Consider the following 24,096-nt stretch of genomic DNA (forward strand, 5'->3'; position numbering starts at 1 on the left):
CAGCGAGAAGGGGATCTGATGCTCGGAGGGGGTGTGCCGGCCATACGGGGCTATGGAGTGCTGAGGGCGAGATGGATTTTTAAGCTTTGGGGGGCCCGCTGAGTCGTGCGGTCCAGGGCAGCGCTCCGGGAGAGGGGGCAACCACTGTAGAGGTTGGCACTGGGCGAGGGTTCCGTAAAAGTTTGACTGTCACCTTCGGGTGGTTTTGGGGCACCCCCATGGTGTGTTCCGGAGATTTATTATCCGGGGAGGACCGCTGACAGCAGAGTGCCGCTTATTGATTACACCTGGAAGATCGATACAATCACTCGCTGTAAACAAGCCCTGGAGCGAAGGGGCGTGTGAGCCGTCCCCAAATCCTGGCCGATCGGCGGCAGTCTGTCCCGCTGCCTCGTTTGTCATCAGACCCCGCCGTTAAAGAAGCTTCAATGATTCCTCCTATATGAACTTGCGGCTCCTAATTGGGTGTTTATCACACTGCCCCCTCTCCCCATGTAAATGGCTTCATTCCCGGAGTCAGATTTCCAGCTGTGCCCCCTGTGTAAGGAGATGTGCGTGTCCTCTGCCCCCATCTCCTCCTCCAGCTCGTCCTCCTCTCAAAACTCAAGCAGCAGTGGTGGAGGCAGCAGCCTGGGCTCCGCTCCCCGCAGGCTGCACGTCTTGCCTTGCTTGCACGCCTTCTGCAGGCAGTGTTTGGAGGGCCACAGGGGCCCCGGGGACTCCTTGCAGCTGCGTTGTCCCGTTTGCGACCACAAGGTGCTCATGTCCGAGGCTGGCATGGACGCCTTGCCTTCCTCCACCTTCCTGCACCTCAGCAACCTGCTGGATGCGGTGGTGGGGGGTGCTGATGAGCCCCAGAGTAATGGGAGTCGGGGCGGAGGTGCTGGGAGCTGCGCCCGGAGGCAGCAGCCCAGAGTCCGCTCAGCATCTTGTTCCTCCTCCAGCCTCATGCGTAGGGGACCCCCCAACCAGCCGGAGCCCCGCTGCTCCTCCTGCGATGAGGGCAACGGTGCCAGCTCTCACTGCCTGGACTGCCAGGAGAACCTGTGCGACAACTGCCTCATGGCCCACCAGCGGGTCAGACTGACCAAGGACCACTTCATAGAGCGCTTCCCCGGCCCGGGACACAGAGCTCCGGGCTCCCCGTGTAACTCCGCGGGCTCCAGCGCCGCTACTACCTCGTCCTCTTCCACCTCCTCCTCCTCCTACCAGGGCAGCGCCTTCTCCATCCTGTCCGTGTACCCGGAGAGGCTCGCCTACTGCCAGCAGCACGACGAGGAGGTGAGTTGGAACCCCGTGACTGGGGGCAATTATGGGGCGAACTTATACAGAATTACTGTTTACCCCTCCTGGGGCTTTGTCCTTAACTCTCTGTCCATCTATGTGTCTGTCCACCTATATGTCTATCTGTCTATCTGTCTGTCTGTGTGTCCGCCGGTCATACGGTAGAAATAGCATCCATGGCGTACGTAGCGCGCTGTGTATACATAACACGGAGGTGTGTCTGTACAGTTCATCTATAAATACTGTAAGAACGGAGTGTCCCGCGGCTGACGGGGGACGTGCCGCCTAAACGGGCGCTTCACAATATTCCGTTTATCAACAGCGTGCAGTCTCTTCCCGGTTTGTATAGATTACGTATGTGTGTGTAGTATTAATGTAACATGTATGTGTGTATAATATTTTATATATAATAATGTGTGTATAATATTGATATAATAAAATGTGTGTGTGTGTGGATAGATAGATATAAATAAATAACATGGTATGTTTCCATTTCACTCAGAAAAGATTTGTGTGGAGAGAAAAAACCCCCCAAATCCGAACAATTTCACATTTTTAAGCACAATGCTTGGTCTTGTTACTGTGTGCTGTGCTGTTACTGTGTTGTGTTATGTTGATATGTTTGTTATGTTTGCTGTGTACTTCCCATCCTGTGTATCTGAATTGTCACATCTTGTGTTGTTCTGTTTGCTGTCCTGTTGTTGTTTGGGGGGGTATTTGTATTTTCCATGTGTTGCTGTACCAAGCAATGTTTTCCACATCCCGTTTTGAACCCCCCTCTATATTAATAAACTATTATTAATCATATTTTCATTTTAATCATATTATGTATTTATTCATCATAAGTTGTGCTCAGCATGCTAACTTTATAATTGGTCCAACCTTTGTGATGTAACCTTGGCGCGTCAAAATGACAAATGGATGTGGGGTTAAACCCTTTGTGTGCCAGAGACAAGCAACATGATTTTTTTCTAACTTTTTTCTTTGCTATTGTTGAGGAAAGGGATCCGCTAGTGAATATGTTAAGTGGGTTCCAAAATGTTGACTTTTTTTGTGAATGCTTTTGTTCATCATCCCCCTTGGAGTTTAAATGCTTATTTGTATGATTAATTGATTGACAATTTGTATTTCGCTTACATAGTTGTGTTCTATTACACTTCTGCAATCAATTGCAGGGCACTCAGTATAAATCATAAAATATGATGTCTCAGACGTGATTCGGTTAAATGGCACAAATCCTTGGTATTTTAAGAAAATTGCAAACATCGGGTATATGCTATTTTTTTTAATTTTTTTTTTAAGCATAGTTAATATCTAACAAGGCAATTCTTGGTAGGCTTGGCACCGCGTATAGTTAAATGAGTTAGGCGAGCCAGAATATAATGTGCGGTGATCACATATATTGTGTGTGCTTGTCATCAATGAACTCATGAAATGTTGTGACTCTTAATGCCGTCCACCCGACTGGTGTGTTTTATAAATTGTGCTACCGTAGCAGTGCTCGTTGTTTGCTATTTCCACTTCTGTATGTTATTGAGACCCGTGCAAGTTCTAGAGCAGGCTCTAGGTTTGGATCGCCTTTAGCCCTTGAAAAGTCTCAAACATGGTCAAAATAAGCCCAGAGAAAAAAATAATAAGTCCTGCTTTGTGAAGATTAAACCGAACCTAAGAACCATTGAATAAAAGTGTTCTCTTGAGAGCTCTGAGCACACTCGTCATCTTCTACACGTGTTCCGAGGGGCTAATGGTCTAGAAGAGACGATGAATCATAATAACGGTCGAGTAGCTGCAGGCTGATGTCTTTTGTTGTTTAAGTATGTCAGTAAACCGTCGTCTTCAGTAGAAAAGACCCGAATACCTGTAAAGTAGTTTTATTTGCACATCGCGAAGGTTTATTAAGTAGCCATTGGGGTATTGAATATTTAATAGGTTGCACGTAGTATGAAGCCGACGTTGTAGAGTATAGACGTTGGGTATACATGCTGTCTTTTTGGCAGCTAGGGCCTAAGGAGCTGTTTCTCGCTTAAGAAAAACATGATTTAGGGCGAGACTAATCCAGCTACCCACGTTTCCTAAAATCCTACCGCCGGCAGCTAATGTTTTGTGATTTTTATATTGATTTCTGAGTGTGTCCTGCTGCAGCTTCAAAAATTGTGTTGGCCAACAGGTAATGGTTATCGCCGTATTCGTCACAGAAAGCAATGTATTTGCTAGTGTCCTGGGTCTTCTCAGTTGGCCATCATACTTGTAACCAAGATGTAGAGCTGTGTGTGGGCTTTCAAGGTTAAAGAGGTCTTTCCCTCAGATCTCTGGGGCTATCTGCAAGGTGAGAATTCATTTGTAGGCACCACCGATGGACCTTGGTGAGGGAGGTACGCTACTCGTATACAACTTAATATAAGAACAAAATAAACGCTGCCGGGATGTTCTGTGGTATGTTCTACAAAAGCTTTTCAAGTGCCATAAAGCTGAGTGTCCTGCTTAAACCCCTGACACTTTAAAGTGTTATAAATGAGAACATCTTGGAGAAAAGCATGCAGTAACCGGTCTTCGTCTCTTCGGTTGTACATCAGACAATGAGGTCATACTCAAAAAAAAAAAAAATAAAAAAAAAAAAAATTAGATCAGAGGGTCAGCTGTGACCTAGAAAGGTGTTTTTTCATTAAAGGGGATTGTGGATGGGTGGAATAGCCTTTCTGCAGAAGTGGTAAACACTTCCTAAACAGCGAGGGAAAGCGTGTATAAGATAGGCATGATGTTATCCTACATGTAAGTCAAGGCCAAGAACTAAGGAAATGGTTATGCTCTTACAGCAGGTAGGAAAAATAGATCACTTCGTGTGCATTAAAGGGCCGTAGAAAGACTTTTATGTAAGGGATACAGGTTATTCTATAAGGCCGAAAAGTGATATTTCGATCCGTCCAATGGACAAATTGATTTTCTGGAATCCACGTCTTTTGCCTTCACAAGGGTCCTTTGTAAATCTAAAGTTTTTTTCTCTTTTGATACGCGCTCACATTCCTTCTATGTTAAGGCATATATATTTTAATCAAACTCAACAGATTTCCCAAACGTATGTTATGATTAATCTGCTCACTAGCAGACTGTCTTCTGAGTAAGCGTCTTGTTCCTCAAACTTGTCTTTTTTTGTCTTGGGGTGGTTGGGGTGTAAAGTTGGGTGGATTTTCCAATGATTGCTCATCATTTGTACAGACGGGACATATCTAAGCATTTTTTTTTTCACAGGCAAAAAGTCCACCAAACTAAAAGCCTTATTAAACATGGTACATTTTCAGTTTTTTCAGCTTCTGCTAATGTTACCTACGCACTGTGAGAAAAGGGGAAGTACATTTTTTATTTTTTTTTGGTATGTAAAGTTTAAATAAAATATGATTTTTGATGACTAATCAATGTTGTTTTTTTTGCACATTAGTAGGAAGTGTATGCAGTAATTCTATGCATGTAATTCCATTATATTCCTTCTGCAACTGCACACTGGTTTTTAAAGGGTTATTTTACGCTATAGATAATTCATTTATACGTTTCTGTGTATATGTGTGTTTTATATTAATGTGTGTGTGTGTGTGTGTATATGTATATATACACACATTATATAATTTAATCTTCTAATTGTGTTACACAAGCCTGCATATGGAAATAGTAAGATCAGTTTTTTTTACTCTCGCTGTAAAGGGAAGGAAAGCAATTGATCCCATATTGGAAACAATCTTGTAGCATGTTGCAAAGATTCCAATTGATTTAGTTTTTTCGGTTCATAGCTCTTATAATGGTGTGTATTTTTTTTTTTAATTTATGTAAATATTATCTGATCATTTTACAGTTTCTGAATCCCCATGATATGCGCTTTATTATTTTATTGGTGTCTGCAAGAACATCTGTCCTTTTTCCGCACCCTTCTGCTCAATGAGAAAAGCCCTAAAACAATCCCTGAAAAGGTTAATGTTTGGTGATTTGGGGTTTCCTATCTAGAAGTCCTTTTATTTGAAGACCCTAAATAGCCCACCATTATTGTGATAACAGGCACCACAGTATCTGTTTTCCAAACATTCCCTGAGCACTGTCTCTGCATTTGGGGTAATGAGCTCAAAGGCCATTGTCCCAGAGTCAATAAATTCCTCCAGGGTTTTATTTCCTTGGGGTAATTGTGCAGGACTTCAAAGATGTGAGGATTTGAAACTTCTTCAGTGTTGGTGACATTGTTCGCATTACCCAAGCCTAAATTAAATGGCCTTAGTGCGATATGTCACTTTTGGTTTGTGGCCGTTTTTGATTTGAGCTGGCAAGATTTTTTATTTTTTTTTTCCAGTTGTAACAGAAGAAAATAAAGTACAATGATAAAAAAAATATTTTTAGCCCTTATTGAATAATATTTTGTGCTGTGTTCTATCCAGAGTTGTAAAATATACAAGATACATTTAAGACAATTTTTTTTCCCAGTTAATTTATTTAATTATAATAAAAATAATATATATTATTTATTTTTTTTATTCATGTAAATATACATTTTCTAGAATTATTTTTGTATTATTATATATATATATATATATATATATATATTATACATACAAAGGGCACAGTGTCAGCAATTATAGGAATTCTAAAAATGTTCTTACCATGAAGCAATTACCTTTGAATGTATGTTAAAGCTAAATTTCTTCTCATAAGAGGTATGGCAGCAATGAATACATATTGTATATATTCTATTGTGTAAGGGACAGTTCCTTTTAGTAAAATTGCATTTCTTGAAAAATGTACAACATAGCTGGTAGCTACTTTATTTTTAGTGCTTTTTAAAAATATTTTACTTAGAGCACTTTAACCCTTTTATTCTGGTAAAAAAAAAAAACAACCCCGAAGTTTCTACTATTTGCAAGAACAGAAGGACGGTGTGTAACATTCTTTGTGTAAAAACTTGATGGAAGCAAAACCATAAAAGGAACTCGAGTTATATTATTAAGCAGAGCAAAAACTGACACAGGTTACACATTTAAACCAAACAATTGTTTTTTGTTTATTCTTTTTACTTTGTTTTCTTTTATGAAGGCTGATCAAATATATCCTGGTGATTTTATTAAGATACCACAAGCATGTGAAATCATGTCTGCAGCATAATATGTATGAACAGGATAAACCAGCCTTTAAACATCAGTCGCATAATGTTTTGCAGCCACATTTGATTTCGTTGTTTTGATGGGAGACGTGCATTGTACATTTTCCAAATTTTGTGCGTGTAAATTGTATGGGTTGTTTTCTTGTACTTGCTTTTAAACACGGATTCTTAATAGAAGCCTGCCTTCTTCGGTTTGCAGATATGCCGCAAAAGAAGTGATAGTATAAATTGTATGTAAGACTAGAATATTTGCTTTAAACCTGTTACTGTTTTAAAAATACTAACATTTTATACTGTTAATTTCCTTTTATAGGCCATGCAGATTAAAGATCACTTATTGCATGGTAGCAAAGCAGATTACAGGAACTCTTTAATACCTTAAAACACTTCTTTTGCTGTGAAAAAATGTTTTGTTCAGATTATATATATATATATATATATATAATTTCTATTGTTTTTAAGGGACATTTACAGCCTCAATAATAATTTTATTGTTAACACCAAAACAAAAGATAAAAGGCACAGAATAGGTGTTGTTAAATAAAAACGCTTTTACAACATGTACACATGTAACATTTTGTGGAGACAAAAATGATGCTCTATTTTCCCCCAGGCAAAAAAAGGTTATCACACCCCAATAAGTGTTAAGGGGTTTAGTAACTAAGCACTTAACAACCCTTTTATTATGTAGGTGTAAGTTCTTTGGCACGCTGCTGTTTGTTGTTTTTTAAGTGTTTCGTCACCGCATTCCATCCTGACTCCATTCCTCTATTAACGGAACGTGGAGATAGCTGGAGGTATTTTATCTATTAAACCATTAAAGTGTATCCTATCCTCTCCTTTATTGCTATCAGCGGTAGAGAACAGACACTGCCTACACACCCTGTTTTTCCGAATGTCATCCTTACAAACTGAATGTGGAAGCGCGTGTCTGAAAACTGTCAGCGAACCTATGTTTTGTACTCTGCATACCGAGACTTTGCTTCCAGATAGGCAGCGTGTGATTACGCAATGTCTTACACTCTGTGTCGTAGTATGTGCTTCACTTATTTTACTTCTTATTGAATGAAAAAGGTAGACTAAAATCTTGGGGGTGAGAAATGAGCCAGAACTTAGATGCCAAGAAACCCCGATGCCTCCAGGTGGCCTTTGAGAGCCACATATCTATTGTATGGTGGTGGACATCCCACTGGATGCTTTATTGTGTGATGTGTACTAACCTGTAGGACTTTTTATCTACCACCTTAGCTCTAGTGTCAACCATCACAGCCCGGCATTTACATCAATGTTGACGTAGCTGCCGTCATTCCACCTTTCACAAAATTGCGCTCAGTGAGCTATTATTTAGCTCTGTAGAATGGGTGCCAGTCGATACTTGCATTAGTTTCTTTATTTAAAGCCAAAAAGTTGTAATTCCTTGCAAGCTTGAAGGTCTACTAAGGTAGTTCGTACAGGAGATATGGTATCTTAATACATTTCTAAGACTGTAATGTTGAAATGTTACTTTATTTGAATATTGTTTAGAGTGAGTTTGTGATGGTACTGTCTAGTCATACAGAGATGATTTAAAGAGACCCCTTCTTGAAAACTGATATCTCCCTCTTGGTTTTTCACTCCTTCACCTCTACCAGTAAACTTATATCGGTTAAGAAGAAGAACTTCTTGTCTTGCTTTTATTACATAATATCAGTTAGAACTTTACATTTAAAATAATGTAAATTAATATATATATAATTATTGATAACCGGCTGAATGGCCCCTAGTAGGAGTACATTTATTTCATGTTCTCCACAATGTGCTGCACATTTTCAGTAAATGGCCAGAATATTATGAATGAACTTTAACTTCCAACAAATAATGTGAAAGGCAAAGTATTCAAACGTTCAGAGTTTATGGTTATGCGTAAAAAAATATCTTAAAGAAAAAACCAAGACTACGCTATGTCTTCAGGTTTTGACTATCACTTCTCTTGGGCTAATGAGGCTAAATCCAACTTTACTTTTGAATAATCATTCAAAATTGCCAGATGAATCTTATAGCATTTACCGCCACAGATTCTTGTTATATCAAGCAAGATATTTCGATACAGCTGCTTTTTTAAGAAATTTTTTTTATCAGTCTGTCCTTTCTATCACAACCTGTCTATCTTACCTAGACCTTCATGCCAACCTGCGCACGCCTGACCCCTACCTGAGTTTGTCCATCGGGTTGAGGGTTAAATACAAATGCTTTCAACCATATTTAAAAACTAAAGAACATTTTAAACATAGGGTTTTGCTGTAGTATTAATTTGAAAACCACCACATAGTTTTAAGCCATATAGTCCCCCCCCCCCCCTGTAGAACCGGTATACCCCTCTATTTAAGGGTTAAATACTTTCTTTGCGGTAATTTAAAGCCAATAATCTCTTATAGGATTAAAAGCTCTGCATGTTCTGTTTTTTGTAGACAACCACAATCGCTAAAATGTCAACTTTCCCAGTGAAGGATTTCCCAAAGTGTAAGACTGCTATATACAAAGGATTGGCTTAACCCTTTCCATCAGTGGGGAAAATAATAGTGTAACAATAGTAGTGTTTGGTTTTTTTATTATTATTATTCATTTCCATTATGTTATTAGGATATTGAATATAATCCATTGAAACGTAAGAAATATATTGATACAAAAAAAAAAAGTTTGTGTCAGAGACAATTTGATCCTAAAGAAAAACTCATTCTAAGACAGATACCTGGGAGGTATATATTTTGTGAACACAAAGATTACCTACCTCTCCAATATGAAAGTATGTCCTGAATGCGCTGAATGACAGATGTTGGATAGCTTAAAGAAATAATCGTTTTTAATGAAAAAGCCACTGTCTTTCCATTTCCATGTGAGAAACTCTGCAGTGCTGCTTACCCCCATCCTTTCTATGTACTCGCATGTTGATATGTTGCTCCCCTAGGCTTGATTAGGTTTATTAAAGAACTGAACATATAGGCCACCGTGCAAAACACAACAAAGCAACAGTGAAAAAAGATTTTAACCGTCACAGGGGGCAGAAATAGTGGCCTTGTGACTGGAATAAAATTGAGTTTTGGGGGGGGGGGGGGGTGACAATGTGTCCATGGGTTATAGGTGTTTAGAAGAGTCGGGCCTGAGGATTAATCCTCCTCAAAACTGTCACCGATGTAGTAGTCTCTTGGCAAGCTTAGGATCAGCCTGCGATAGTATCAGAGCTGTTCCCTAACCAGGATCAGACGGTTCCTGACAAAGCATCCTAAACACATCGCATTAGGTGCCAAGCTTCTTCTATGGCACCCTCAGTGTGAGATCCTGGAGAATGTCCTGACCCCAGCTGCTAGGAGAGAATGCATCAACAGCATGTAAACTCATGTGCATACACTGGAACTTCCCAGGGGTGGGTTAGCTACGGACAACGGATTAGGAGTTGGTGCTCTCCTGCCCAGAGAAAGAAGTGTGACCCAAAGACCCGGGGAAGCAGCATTTTACCCAGAGAGTCCGAGTCAAGCCCAGAGAATGCCCGGGTATGCTTATGTGCAAGTCCCCCCCCAAAAAAAAAAACAACAAACATTACTGCCCCTTTGAAGGGTAGATTCAAAAGTGCATCTTAGTAGAAGGTGGTGCTCACTACCGGGATACCATATATACTGCAAAATGATAATCTTTGCATATTGAGAGTCTCTTCTTAGTTGCCTTTGTCAATTAACGTGGGGGTAGTCAGCTAATTGCTTAAAACCTATTGTTTTGAACACAGTTTAAAGATACTAAGACAAGCTGAGTAGATTCCTGTCACATAGTCAACAATACTGAAATTATATGGAAATTAGGACCTATGTAAAACAGAAAATAGCAACGCATTTCAAATGTTGTAATTACATTGTTTTAATGCTTTTTACTTGTACAAACAGATGTCTAAATATGACCACAACCTCTGTTTAATTTTTCAATTTCCTGACCAATTTTACAGTTTTGTAATTTTGGATCCAATTACTTAATGTTAAATAGAATATTATACGCTTGGGGAATTCTGCAAACCTTTGCTAGAAACTGCCCAATAAACATATGGATGATTAGGTTAGGCAATACTTAAATTCATATAACAGCCCAAGACATGGGTCCGATGCCGACTTTTGAATTTGTTTAAAGTAAACAAACTTTCAGAGAAGTTCAAATGTAGAATGCAATTTTCCAAAATTATTTTTTTCTGTTTCTGTAAAATGGGAATGCATTAGAAATGAAGAAAAAAGTGGTCACCAGAAAGGGACCTCATTAAATGTTCACATCAAAAACAATGTGTGCTTTGAAAGTCAAGTAATGGGACAGAACCAACTATTTAGTTTTATTTAGCGCATGCAAATCCACGGTGTTTTAATTTAATTAACAGTGATTGCTTCAAGTTGCCTGGGTGGGAAGCTTTGTCTGGATGGCAGCTTTGAAATGTAGAGTAGAATCCAATTAAACTCTTATCTTGTTTTTACAGAGTACTCCCTGTTTGTGTAGTTAATTGGAAAGCTGGGTCTACCTTTAAGGTTACGGGCTATCTAATGTTTCTCATGCCTCCCCTTGCTAAACTGGGAGAGAACTCTCCAGGAGTGGCCCCCCTTCCACTGTATGTTAACGCTGTATTTGTTTTCTTTTTTAACACGCGCCTCTACTTTGTATCGATTTTTGCAAGCAGGCAATACAATTAGGTTTTACTATAAACAAATACAAATGAAGCTCAAAATAAGTGGCAAAATAATTAAGTTACATCCAACGATGGCAAGAATCAAGTGATATACACACAATAAAAGGTGTTAGCTCTTTACCGTTTTACACAAAACCAAATATTTTAATGCACCGCCAATAAGTGCAAATCATTATCTGGGTTTATTTCCAAATAAAATACACTTTGTTGTCCCTATGTAAATTAAATGTGGAAGATCTCGGAAAAAAAAATACTTAAAAATCTACCCAGTGTTGAATATAAAAATAGGTTTACACTTCTTTTGACTTTCCAGAAATTTTGCTTGGCCCTTCATAATTTTAACGTCAGTGAGGAAACACAAACTCTTTCTAGCCTCCTTTAGAGAATCCCCAGTGTTTTCCATATAAAAGTAAGGTGGCACACACAATACGCACCTCCTGTGTGTTGTGTGTCCTACGTCATGACTTTTCTCATGAGTTAACTCCTTCCTTGTGAACTAGACTTTGACCTTGCGGATTTTGTACCTTGAGAAGCTGAAGTTCGTTTTTAAACGTTGTATGTTCACATTCTAAAGAGGCTTTATTAATGGGGAGAAACACATCTCGACTATTGGGTCCAAACAAATGCTGCCTGCTATATTTAATATAAAATATGCAAAGAATGTGTGGCCACCATGCCGTTTCTAAACAAAACCCCCAAAAGACTGGAGATAATTTTAGGAAGGACTCGGCAACGTACTCTGGTGCCATTGAATTTTGTCATATTTATCGGCTGTGCTCAAATCAAAACTTGGGCCAAATACCCTCCCAGGAATGTGATTTATGTTGGTATAAGACTTTGCATGATTTATACTATGTAATTGTCTGTATACTGCTGTCCTTGTTATGGCAGTAATACAGATAATTCCATTTGTAATCTTATAGTGAAAGTCTATTGACATAGGCCACTCAACAGAAACCTCTTTGTTCACTATGGTAATGGCACCACTCTACCATTTGGCACTAAAATTTCACTTGGTCCAGTGCTGTAGAAAATGAACCTTCACAGGGGTATACCTGAGGTTCTAAGTGTGGTGTTTTGGGCAGGGACGGTCACCCCAAATATCACAACTGCCTATAATGCCAGCCTGCATGTAAGGGAGGTTTATTGGAAGAAAATTAAATAAAACCACGTTTTCTTCAAGTCTAATCTGCATTACTGTATCCAGCACCGTACTAAATGCACAAAGTAGAATATTATTTCCGTGGTGGTTTCAGTTCGTCTCTGTTGGTCTCGCCACATCCTTCTGTTCTAGGGTAGGAAGTGTTAGTTCCCTGGCATATGACAGGACTTGGCTCGGAACACCAATTTATTTTGTTCTTGTCACAAACGTGTGTTATATCTTTCCGTTGCATTTCTGTAGTCCATAAATCTTGACTAAGAAATTGGAAAATCCAGTTGCCTTGGGTTTATGGTCCCATTTTATCATTTTGAACATGTTTCTCTATTAGTAACAGTACTGAGTCCCAGGTACATGAAATGTACAATATTTGCTGTATAGATAAATGGTTCATAATTTATTGTTCTCTACTTCATTATTTTTAATTGGCTTGCACATACTTAGCTCCTTTGACCAAGGTGTATCTAATGCTCCTTTGAAAGTGTCCTTTGTCCTTGCTGTTAAGCGGGGACCCTTTATCCTTTAATCTTATATTATTAGCTACCCCCTCCATTTGTTCAGTAAACTGTTCCTTTAAAGGGGTTGCCTATTTCATTTTTCTATGTATATGTGGACGAATAACTAAATTGGCCCTTCCTGGACAATAAACCCAGTTTTTAGTCATGCAACTTTTATTAACATAAAGTTAATTTGTGAAAAAGCATTACAGAGAGGGAAGTGGTGTGTGTATGTATATGTGTAAAAAAAAATATATAATATATATCTATATAACATATAGTATGGATGTGTTATATAACTATGTATATGTAGCAAGTACAATACCCTGATGGGTGCTCACAAACAAAATGAAACCTGAAACAAAGGTACATCCATACCCTTTAGGGCTCTCTTGAAAAAGATTGCATCAATAATGCCGCCCATAAAGTCAAAAGAAAATCAATAAACAACAAAGAAATGTGCAATGGCTGCTTTTATAATTTTAGGGTACTATTTATTAGGGAGAACTAAGTGAACAGCAGGATAATTAATGATGTAGAAAGGAAAGTCTCCTTTGAAAAGACCTGGAGTCTGTGCTCGGACATTTGGCCCATGGGAGCCAACAGAGCCCATCTTGATATCAGTTGCCTTGGGCTGTATGTACCAGGTTCTCTAGTCCGCAGTTACTCTATTTCCATTCTATACACAAAGCAAGGCTAGGTGATTTCCAACAGAGTGTAGATAATGATTTCTTTATTTGTGTATTGACAAGAAACCTCATTCTCTTTTCATTTTACTCTGAGTGAATAGTCAAACACCTTTTCATGGGGAAGTCCCACAGAGAAAAATATTTTTCTCTAAGTATAAAATACAGTGCCACTTTGTTTTTTTTTGTTTTTTTATATCATTCTATTCCATTAAATGTCCTATATCTGTAGGCCTGGAGGCTGCCATTGCCATTCATGTGTTCTTTTGCGTGACTTTCCATGCTTAGACTACACTGAGATGGTGGTTTAAGGCAATGCTAATGAATTCCCGTATGTCCACTGAAATCCTTTCCTCCATAGACTTTTTCATCAGTCAGAGTGTCCGACTGGGTGATTGAGACAGAGTCCCACTGTTTACCACAGGCAGTATGATAAGGCAGTCTGAGTGTTTGCCAAGATAATAGAGCTAGTACACATGTAAATTATATTATAATATATATTATGTAAAAACTAGAACTGTTTTATAAGAAGAAAGCAGAACAATACTTTTGAAAGTGTGTTTTTAATTTGATACTAGGGTGTTCTCCTCCTTAAATTACGCCTGTGTGTTGTATCAGTTGTGCTGACGTTCTTTGTGTTATAATGACATTGTTAGTAAAAGCAATTATTACATCTATAGTAATACACCCACAATGTTACATAGTAACATAGTTCATAAGGTTGAAAAAAGACCAAAGTCCATCAAGTTCAACCTATATACATATTGTGTCCCTACTGTGTTGATCCAGAGGAAGGCAAAAAACCCTTATGAAGCAGATGCCAATTGCCCCATACCAGGGGGAAAATTCCTTCCCGACTCCAAATATGGCAATCAGAATAAATCCCTGGATCAACGTTCTGTCCCTATTAATCTAATATCCATAACTTGTAATATTATTGCTTTCAAGAAACACGTCCAGGCTCCTTTTGAACTCTTTTATTGAGTTTACCATCACCACTTCCTCTGGCAGAGAGTTCCATAATCTCACCGCTCTTACTGTAAAGAACCCCCGTCTGTGCTGGTGTAGAAACCTTCTTTCCTCCAGCCGTAGAGGATGTCCCCTTGTTATAGATACAGTCCTGGGTATAAATAGGTCCTGGGAGTGATCTCTGTACTGTCCCCTTATATATTTATACATAGTTATTAAGTCCCCCCTAAGCCGTCTTTTTTCCAAACTAAATAACCCCAATTCTGATAATCTTTCTGGGTACTGTAGTCCTCCCATTCCCCTTATTACTCTGGTTGCCCGTCTTTGAACCCTCTCCAGCTCCACTATATCTTTCTTGTACACTGGTGCCCAGTACTGTACACAGTATTCCATGTGTGGTCTGACTAGTGACTTGTACAGGGGTAGAATTATTTCCTTGTCGTGGGCATCTATGCCCCTTTTGATGCACCCCATGATTTTATTTGCCTTAGCAGCAGCTGCCTGACACTGGTCGCTACAGGTAAATTTACTGTTAACTAAAACTCCTAAGTCCTTTTCCATGTCAGTCGTCCCCAGTGTTTTCCCATTTAATACATATTCCCAGCCTGGATTTTTCTTCCCCATGTGCATAACCTTACATTTATCTGTGTTGAACCTCATCTGCCACATCCCAGCCCAAGCCTCCAACCTATGCAGATCCATTTGTAATCGTGCGCTGTCCTCTATTGTGTTAACCACGTTACAGAGCTTAGTATCGTCTGCAAAGATTGATACTTTACTATGCAATCCCTCTACAAGGTCATTAATAAATATATTAAAAAGAATAGGACCCAAAACTGACCCCTGCGGTACCCCACTAGCAACAGTCACCCACTCAGAGTATGTACCATTAATAACCACCCTCTGTTTCCTATCACTGAGCCAGTTACTTACCCACATACACACATTCTCCCCCAGCCCAAGCATTCTCATTTTATGTACGAGCCTCTTATATGGCACCGTATCAAATGCTTTGGAAAAATCAAGATATACGACATCCAGCGATTCACCCCGATCCAGTCTTGAGCTCACCTCCTCATAAAAGCTGATCAGGTTAGTTTGACAGGACCGATCCCTTGTAAACCCATGCTGATATGGAGTCATACACTTATTTTCATTGAGATACTCCAAAATAGCATCTCTTAGGAAACCCTCAAACAGTTTACACACAACAGAAGTTAAACTAACAGGCCTATAATTCCCCGGGTCACTTTTTGTCCCCTTTTTGAATATTGGCACAACATTTTCTATGCGCCAGTCCTGGGGAACAGACCCTGTCACTATAGAGTCCTTGAATATTAGAAATAGGGGTCTGTCTATTACATTACTTAACTCCCTTAGAACGCGGGGGTGAATGCCATCTGGACCTGGTGATTTGTCTATTTTGATTTTTTTTAGGCGGCACTGCACTTCTTCCTGGGTTAGACAGGCGACATGTACTGGGGCATTTATCTCATCCTGCTGTATATTACCTGGCATTTCATTTTCCTCTGTGAATACAGCAGAGAAGAATATATTTAATAGATTAGCTTTTTCCTGATCCCCGTCTATAACTTCTCCCTCATTACTTTTTAAGGGGCCAACGCTTTCATTGTTAACCTTTTTACTATTTATATAGTTAAAGAACATTTTGGGGTTTGTTTTACTCTCTTTGGCAATGAGTCTTTCTGTCTCCAATTTTGCTGCTTTTATCTGATTTTTACATATTTTATTTTTTTCCCGATAGCTTTTTAGTGCTTCCTCACTGCCTTCCTGTTTTAGTAGCTTAAATGCCTTTTTTTTGCCATTTATTGCCCCCTTTACATTTTTATTTATCCACATTGGTTTTCTCTTGTTCCTGACTCTTATTCCCATACGGTATGTATCTTTCACAGTGAGAATTTAAGATATTCTTAAAAATCTCCCATTGAGCGTCTGTACTCTTGTTTTTGAGGACATTTTCCCAATTTACAGTGTTAAGGGCTTCTCTTAGTTGATCAAACTTTGCCCTCCTAAAGTGCATAGTTCTTGTGGCTCCTCTAAGAGTTCCCTTATTGAAGGACAAGTTATAATGCATCATATTGTGATCACTATTTCCTAGATGTCCCCTGACCTGCACATTAGTTACTCTGTCAGGTCTGTTGGTTAATATTAAGTCCAGTAGGGCGCCCCCTCTGGTCGGGTCCTGTACCATTTGGGACAGATAATTATCCTTACTTATAGTCAGAAACCGGTTTCCTGTTTATGTCGGGATAGTTAAAGTCCCCCATAATAACCACCTCATTGTGATTAGCTGCCTTGTTTATTTGCTTTAATAATTGATCTTCTGCTGCTTCCATTATATTTGGTGGCTTATAGCAAACCCCGATCAGTATTTTATTATTTTTCTTTCCATATATTTCTACCCATAATGACTCCACATTATCATTTCCCTCACATATATTCTCCCGCAGTGTGGCCTTTAGGCTGGACTTTACATAAAGGCAAACTCCTCCCCCTTTTCATTTTTTCCGATCCTTCCTGAATAGACTATACCCCTGTATGTTAACCGCCCAGTCATAGCTATCATCCAACCATGTCTCTGTTATACCCACTATGTCATAATTTTCTTCAGACATTATTAACTCCAGTTCGTCAGTTTTATTGGTCAGACTTCTGGCATTAGTAAGCATACAATTTAGAGGTGTATGGTTTTTTTCCTATGAAGCCTATCCCTATTAACTATTCTAACCCCTCCCTCCGCTCCACCCCCAGGTACATTTATAAGCCCCAGCTCTCTATCTACACTATCTTCCCCTTCTATATTGTAGTTTCCCTCCCCCCCTTTCCCTAGTTTAAACACTCCTCCACCCTTCTGGCCATCTTCTCCCAGAGCACAGCTGCACCCTCCCCATTGAGGTGCAGCCCGTCCCTACCGTAGAGCCTGTATCCGACAGAGAAGTCGGCCCAGTTCTCCATGAACCCAAACCCCTCCTTCCTACACCAGCTTCTGAGCCACTTGTTTAGCTCCCTAATCTCCCGCTGCCTCTCTGGTGTGGCACGTGGTACAGGTAATATTTCAGAAAATACTACCTTGGAGGTCCTTGCCTTAAGCTTGCTACCTAAGTCCCTGAAATCATTTTTAAGGACATTCCGCCTACCTCTCACTTTGTCATTGGTGCCAATGTGCACCATGACTGCTGGGTCTTCTCCAGCCCCTCCCAGTAATCTGTCAACCCGATCCGCGATGTGCCGAACTCGAGCGCCAGGCAGACAACACACTGTTCGGCGATCCCGGGCTTTGTGACAGATCGCCCTGTCTGTCCCCCTAATAATTGATGCCTTCACATTAATAACGCTGCTTCTATGAGGTAAGAATTTGTTTGGGCCCCCGATTGAAATTTTTCAGTCAAAAGGCAGCTACTATCAGCCACCCGTGTAACGTCAAGAGCGATGTGGCATTGTTCCCGCTGCATTGTAGGTTTACCTGACGATCATTAGTCTGTGCCGCATAGCTTTTCAGGGTTGAGAAGCTCCCTGTTCCATATGTACTGAAAATATGGCAATCATTCTTTTTCATTCCCATTAAGCCATTAAAAAAGCAGTGTACTTGGAATTGCACCCCAAGGTACTCTCTGTTGAACTGTAATAGTAAATAGTAGTGGAGAAACTTCCATTTGTAATAACTCTCTACTTCGTATCTTTTAGCAAGTTTTCACTACAGGTACACATGTCATCCTCTGGGCCTACTTTTCTTATTTCAGGCATTAATCTCTAGTGTGGCACATCCAGCACTAACCCCCTGAGCTTCTGAAAAGCTCTATTAACGCACATCGTAACAGAAAAAAAAATTCTTATAAAAGAGGGGTCTGTATAAACGATAATTTAGATGCAGCTTGCGTTATTACAGCCGCTTCAATAGATACATTGCCCAAACTTCTCCATGGTGTAATTCGATTTGAACCCCAGCCAATAGAAGACACAAACCACAGGCTTCATTGAAAAATATGATGAGCTTTTCTGCTGTTGTGAAAGATAACACCTAACTAGGACCAGTGGACGGCAGTGGTCTATTCTTAGGATGACCAATGTGGATTTGAGCTTCTTAGCACACTATCAAAACTTCCTATAACCTGTGCTTTTTTTTTTTTTTTTTTTTTTTCTCTTCTTCTCTCTCTCCTACACGCTCACCCCTGCTCCCCCTCTAGCCTTATCTGTGCAGTATATGCCACTATTTACGACCCTCTTAGTTTTTTGTCTGCAAATTCTCTGCCATGTTGTTTTAACCCCTGTTTTAACCCTGTATCAGAACATGTACTGGTCGGTTTTAAACTGTGTTTTTCACTTGCTTGGTCAGAAATGCTTTTGACTTGATAAAGGGAGGACTCCCGAAAGCTCGTCTATTATTTAAAATACTGTTAGTCCAATAAAAAAGGTATTACAAGATTCTGCAACATTCTGTTTTTTTGCATTCTTATACACTGGACTAATACGGCTACCCCAAACTACAGTAGGATGACCAAAGAACACACCCCCCTCCAAAAAAAAAAAGAGCATTTATCTCTGGGTATTCACAAAAATGTTTAAAAGACCAATCCTTTAGATATGTTTAGATATCGAGTGACTGAAGTCTCCTTTAACCCCAAAAGTGTACCTTTTGCCCCATTGTGTCTGGACGCTCTTAGAGAGGTCAAGTCTGGGGGCAGGTCAAGGGTATGGTCATGAACATGACTAGCCAAGAAATAATAAATATGTCGCCTTGAATTAGGGCTATGATATTGTTCTACTATTGAATTATAAGCAAAACATCTCGTTTCCATGCTTGGAACAATTATTTAATGTTAAGGTTTTTTTCTTTTTAGATTTTCAACCTGTTTTTCTACAAATTTGTCCTCTGCATAACAAACTGACATTTTGTTCTCTCTTTTGGTGGGGATCCTTGTTTAACAGATTTACAAATTTGGAAATCGCAAGACAGTGTATACCCTGGCGGATCTGGTGAGGATTAAGAATTGGGTAATTTTCCTTTAAATATTTGCACATTTTTGTGTACAACCTTTCACAAACCAGCCTTACATCTGTGTGTGCTCTTATGTTAATGTCTCCACATACATTTATTTTCTGTTAAAACAGGTATTTTTTATCGCTGCATTTTTTGTATTTGTTACATTTCAACAAAAATCACGAACTAAACCCCATTGTATAATTTTGTCAATAATTATCCTCGATGTATATATTTTTTTTAATTAGTAGGGTAAGTATGTATATTTTCCATGTCACGGATAAAAATAGAAACATTACTAACGATACCCAAGTGTCATTTTTGCTGTATTGTACTCTGTACACATTCAGAAATCCCAATGGATTTTACAATTAATATTTTCCTGCTTTGCTTTAAAACGTTAAAATAACATGTACTTTGTACCAACAATATAACACATAAGTATTTACTTTTTGTATATGCGTGTCTGTCTATCTTTACTATTTTAACAGTTGTTTTCCACTCAAGTTACACCATATAAGGATGCTGTGACATTGAACTAATGACATGCTGGTTTACTTGCTAATGGTGTCTACCTTCTGGAACCTTCTCTATGGCCTTTCTGTCTGCCCTCGCTCTTGAAAATCTCATCTCCTACCATCTACAACACCTTTTATCCGAGCAAAATCCCTTGAAATGTCACCCTTGTGGTTCCTCTAAATAGCAACCTTTGAAATGGGAATCGATGGCTTGTCATTGGTCTAATGTATCTTTCTTCCTCTAGTCAACATATTGAATGTCCAGTTGCTATTCCTAAAGTGTTCTCAAGGGCCGGTTGCTCATAATCCGAGTGTTCCACTGTTCACTGTGGTGAGCAGGTCAAAGTAACACTGGTGTATAACTGTCTAAACTTGATAAAACTTATGAAAATATTCACGGTATATGATAAAATATGCACAGTATAAGATGTCTTATTTTTCTTGACATATTTCCTGCATTAAAGTAGGTATTAAAACCTTACGAAATGGCTAAAGGCCTGTTTATCTTTAAAACATAACCACATTAACTCTTCTTGATTTTTTTTCTAGTGTTCTTACCAAGACTATCTGTTTCAAAATGGTTTTTTTTTTATGGAAAAACAATTTGTTGTTTTTTTCCCCCAAAGCCACAAATCATTATTATTATCACTGAGGCAATCGTCTATGCTACTTGCAATTAATCAAACTAGTCTTTGTTTCTGCTACTCTAGTAAGTATTGATATGTAAAAAGTTGGAACTTGTAATACCTTAGAACATGAATTGGATTATTGATGGGTGGATGTTTATACTTTTTATCACTACTTTTAATTAACCCCTTAAGGACAATGGGCGGTCCCTAAACCCATTGAAAACAATGCATTTTGAGCCCGTACATGTACGGGCTTTGTCATTAAGGGGTTAATTCTTCCCTTCTTGTTTTGTTACTTTAAACCTTCTCAAAATGTATGCTCATGTGGTCTTAGTTCTTCAGTTGTCCCATGATCCAGAAATATGGAGATAATGCAAGGCCCTCTGATACATACATTAAAGTTATTTAGGACACTCTTGCTGCCCCTCGAACAAAAGACGTACGTTTTGAAATTATCTGATTGTACTGCTGATTTTAGAATCATGTCTGCAATTCAGTAGACGATCCACTTTGATTTAAAGACAGAAACTATTAAGCATTTTCGAAAAAGCCCTTTCCTCTACTTGTTCACGACGTAATAGATTGCACATCTCTAACATTGGTCTATGTTCACAAGTAGTGTAGGAAGTAAGGATCCTTGGGGTGGACGCATCATTTTTGCGTATGAGTATGGACTGAAGCAGCTGTTCTGGCAGTGGATAATATACATGTCTCAAGTATTATTTATAGTATTTCTGAAGCTCTTAAAACAAAAAAGACCATTCAAAATGAACATCGAAAATACACAGTGATGGGACATTCACTTGGTCTCTACATTCTTTTCATATCCATGAAATCTGGATATTTATTGTCAGACAGAATTCTGGAAGGTTTTTTTTGCTTTCAATAACAAAGACCATAAGGAGGGGCTTTACAGAGTAGAAAAAATGGTAGCTATTTCCCCTTTAAAATTAAGTATGCTTCCATTCTACTCAACAGGAATAAAATATTGATTCAATTAAAGACCTGTAGTTTAATGTTGTGGCCGAACTCTGACCTTCCCTGCCTACCACTCTTGCTCCAGATAACAAGTCCTAAAGCCAATGGGGGGAGGGGGTTTTAACCCCTAAACTTTTTGGGAACACAGCTTTGAGATTATATATATATATATATATATATATATATATATATATATATATATATATATATATATATATATAGTTTTTTGCCAAACCAGTACATAAAGCAAGCTACTCCTATACTGGTTTCTGGTATGAGAGATAAGGTTATCATTTTGTAGGAATTGGAGCAATATCCTAGAGTTGATTATGCATTACTGTGGTTAAAACAAATGGTCACACCATCTTCATTATTTTGTAGAGATTTTCTTTTACAATTTAAACTTGCATAAACATGGCAAAATGTGTTCAGTCTTCATTTTATCTTGCCTCCAGAACTGGTATGGATTTGCTCACATATACACTCATACATTTATATAGTGTATATTTGAATGAGCATTGTTTCCTAAAGACAATAGACGTAGCCTTCTGTTCAGTTACTCGGTAGTAGGGTTTCATATGCATTTTGTAATTTTGATATTTTACAGTAATAATGTAAATGGTATATATGCGATAACGTCCTAAAATCTTTTGCACACTATATAGATCTAGCTATTGATATATCCCAAATGGCTCAAAATTCACTTAGATTAGGAAAAGCCCTTTTGTCCTAAAGTATTATTCAAGCAGCGTTAAATTAAAAAAAAACATGTAAGAACAACATATTTCTCTGCAACTGAAAACGGTTGCTTATTTCTTTAAATTCCACTTATGGCCAGAAATATTATATCGCAAGCAATTTTATCCTTATTGGCATTGTCTGACCGTGCTAGCTTTAAGTTCTACAAAAATGTAAGTGAGTCATTACTAAACATATACATATTGTAGAAATAAGGTTTGGATTTATGAAGTTTTAGTTCCGATGCTCCGAATCATAAAGGAGTGACTCATGACAAGTTCCTGGAAGGATGGGGGGTGTTAGGTGACCTACTGACTTTCAGTAATCTTGGGAATGAGACACCTTCTTATTTTCTTGAGTCTCGGTAATAACTAAATGGGTATCATGTTCTTTTTATTTGGAATCCAGAAAAGATTATAATCTGGAACTGGTGTCGCTATTGTTCTGCCTGAAATTAGCTTTGTATGTAGGGTGTGCTTAACTATTATTTGCTACCTAACAAGACTTTTTGTTTAAAAATAAATAAACCGAACCTCGATGCCCTAAAAACAGTTGTTTAAAGACTGTTCTCTCAACCGTTAAAGGTATCATTTTTCTCTACTTTTGCCAGTAAAAGTAAATTTTAGCTACTTTAAACAGGAAACTTATAAAAGATGTTCCTTGATTCTGTTTTTCTCGGTGTGACTTACCTGGAGTAAGAATCAAGAGAACTAGCTTCTGAAATAGCAGAGGAGCATGGGTCGGTGAAACACAGAAATACATTATAAAGTTACTATTTATGCTACTTTATAGTAGCAACATTATATTCTTATTCCTTGCACCCATGGGGCAATGACAAAAGTTTACTTCAAGTTTACTTAGATTAACTCAGTTTAGTCATACAGCTGCTATATGATCTTTCCGTTCTTATACTATTTGGTCTTTGAAAGTGGAAAAAGAAAACCCAAACTAATACTGAGCCAGTTTTCGTAGGTACCCGATAGCAGAAGGGGTTTAACCCTTTGGGCAGCATGGGTCATGGAACACATTACAGCTCTGCACAAAAGGCAGATACATTTTAGGGAGCCTGAGATATAGCATATAGTGTCTTTCCAAAAATATGCTACTACCGTGATTCATTAAAGGGATGATATGTTGGAAATGTTTATGTTCTCTATAAGTTTAAGCAAGTGACTTGATTTACACTTGTGAAAATAGTTTTCTTTATATACAAACTATTAAACACTGGTGTATGGTGTATAGCAATGTACATATAAGATTTTATATAATAAACAATAACATATGAATTAATGTATTAAGATACATTTATTTTTTATATCTTGCTTCTGAAAAGCTTTTACACAGAGGTCAAAGCCATTACATCAGCCAGCCATCTGCAATAAAATTTGGATATCCTAAACTTCCTGCCGTGATTTTTCCATATTTTTTTTTTGTTGTTGTTGTTGGGTGATGAATGTTAAAATGTAGTACAAGACGCTCCATAATCCCACCTTCCCGGTCAGATCTGGCTAAACATGCTGTTGTGTCAAAATTATGTGGGTAACGTCAAGCACCTTCCCACCCCGACTTTTTTCACTTAGAACTTTTTGTTTTTTTAACGAACATATATCTGATGGGCTTCTTTTACGATGAGGAACCAAAAATATGAAATATTTTCCTTTCCCTTTATAATTTTTCTATGTTCAGTCATAGAAAGTTATTAATGGTCCTATGCTACCTACCCTACTGGATATAACGCTTTATGTAGTTTAATGAAGCATTAGAAGCATCTTTGGTTGTATTGTCTCTTGCCTGAACCTCCACCACAAATAATCCTTT

The 24,096-nt window shown here is 38.5% G+C and overlaps 1 protein-coding gene across 1 annotated transcript in view; it reads left to right on the forward strand.

The window, feature by feature from the left end:
• The first annotated feature begins 498 nt into the window (after positions 1–498).
• The window catches only part of LOC149300742 (E3 ubiquitin-protein ligase TRIM71-like), a 39,192-nt gene continuing 15,594 nt past the window's right edge, over positions 499–24,096 (forward strand). Inside the window, exon 1 of the mRNA XM_089484942.1 lies at positions 499–1,281. Coding sequence (XP_089341068.1) covers positions 499–1,281 — 783 coding nt within the window. The remainder of the gene's footprint in view (positions 1,282–24,096) is intronic.

Source organism: Sceloporus occidentalis, unplaced genomic scaffold (genome assembly GCF_023333645.1).
Source record: "Sceloporus occidentalis isolate IW3139 unplaced genomic scaffold, rSceOcc1.0.p SCAF_23, whole genome shotgun sequence".
Taxonomy (NCBI): Eukaryota; Metazoa; Chordata; class Lepidosauria; order Squamata; family Phrynosomatidae; genus Sceloporus; species Sceloporus occidentalis.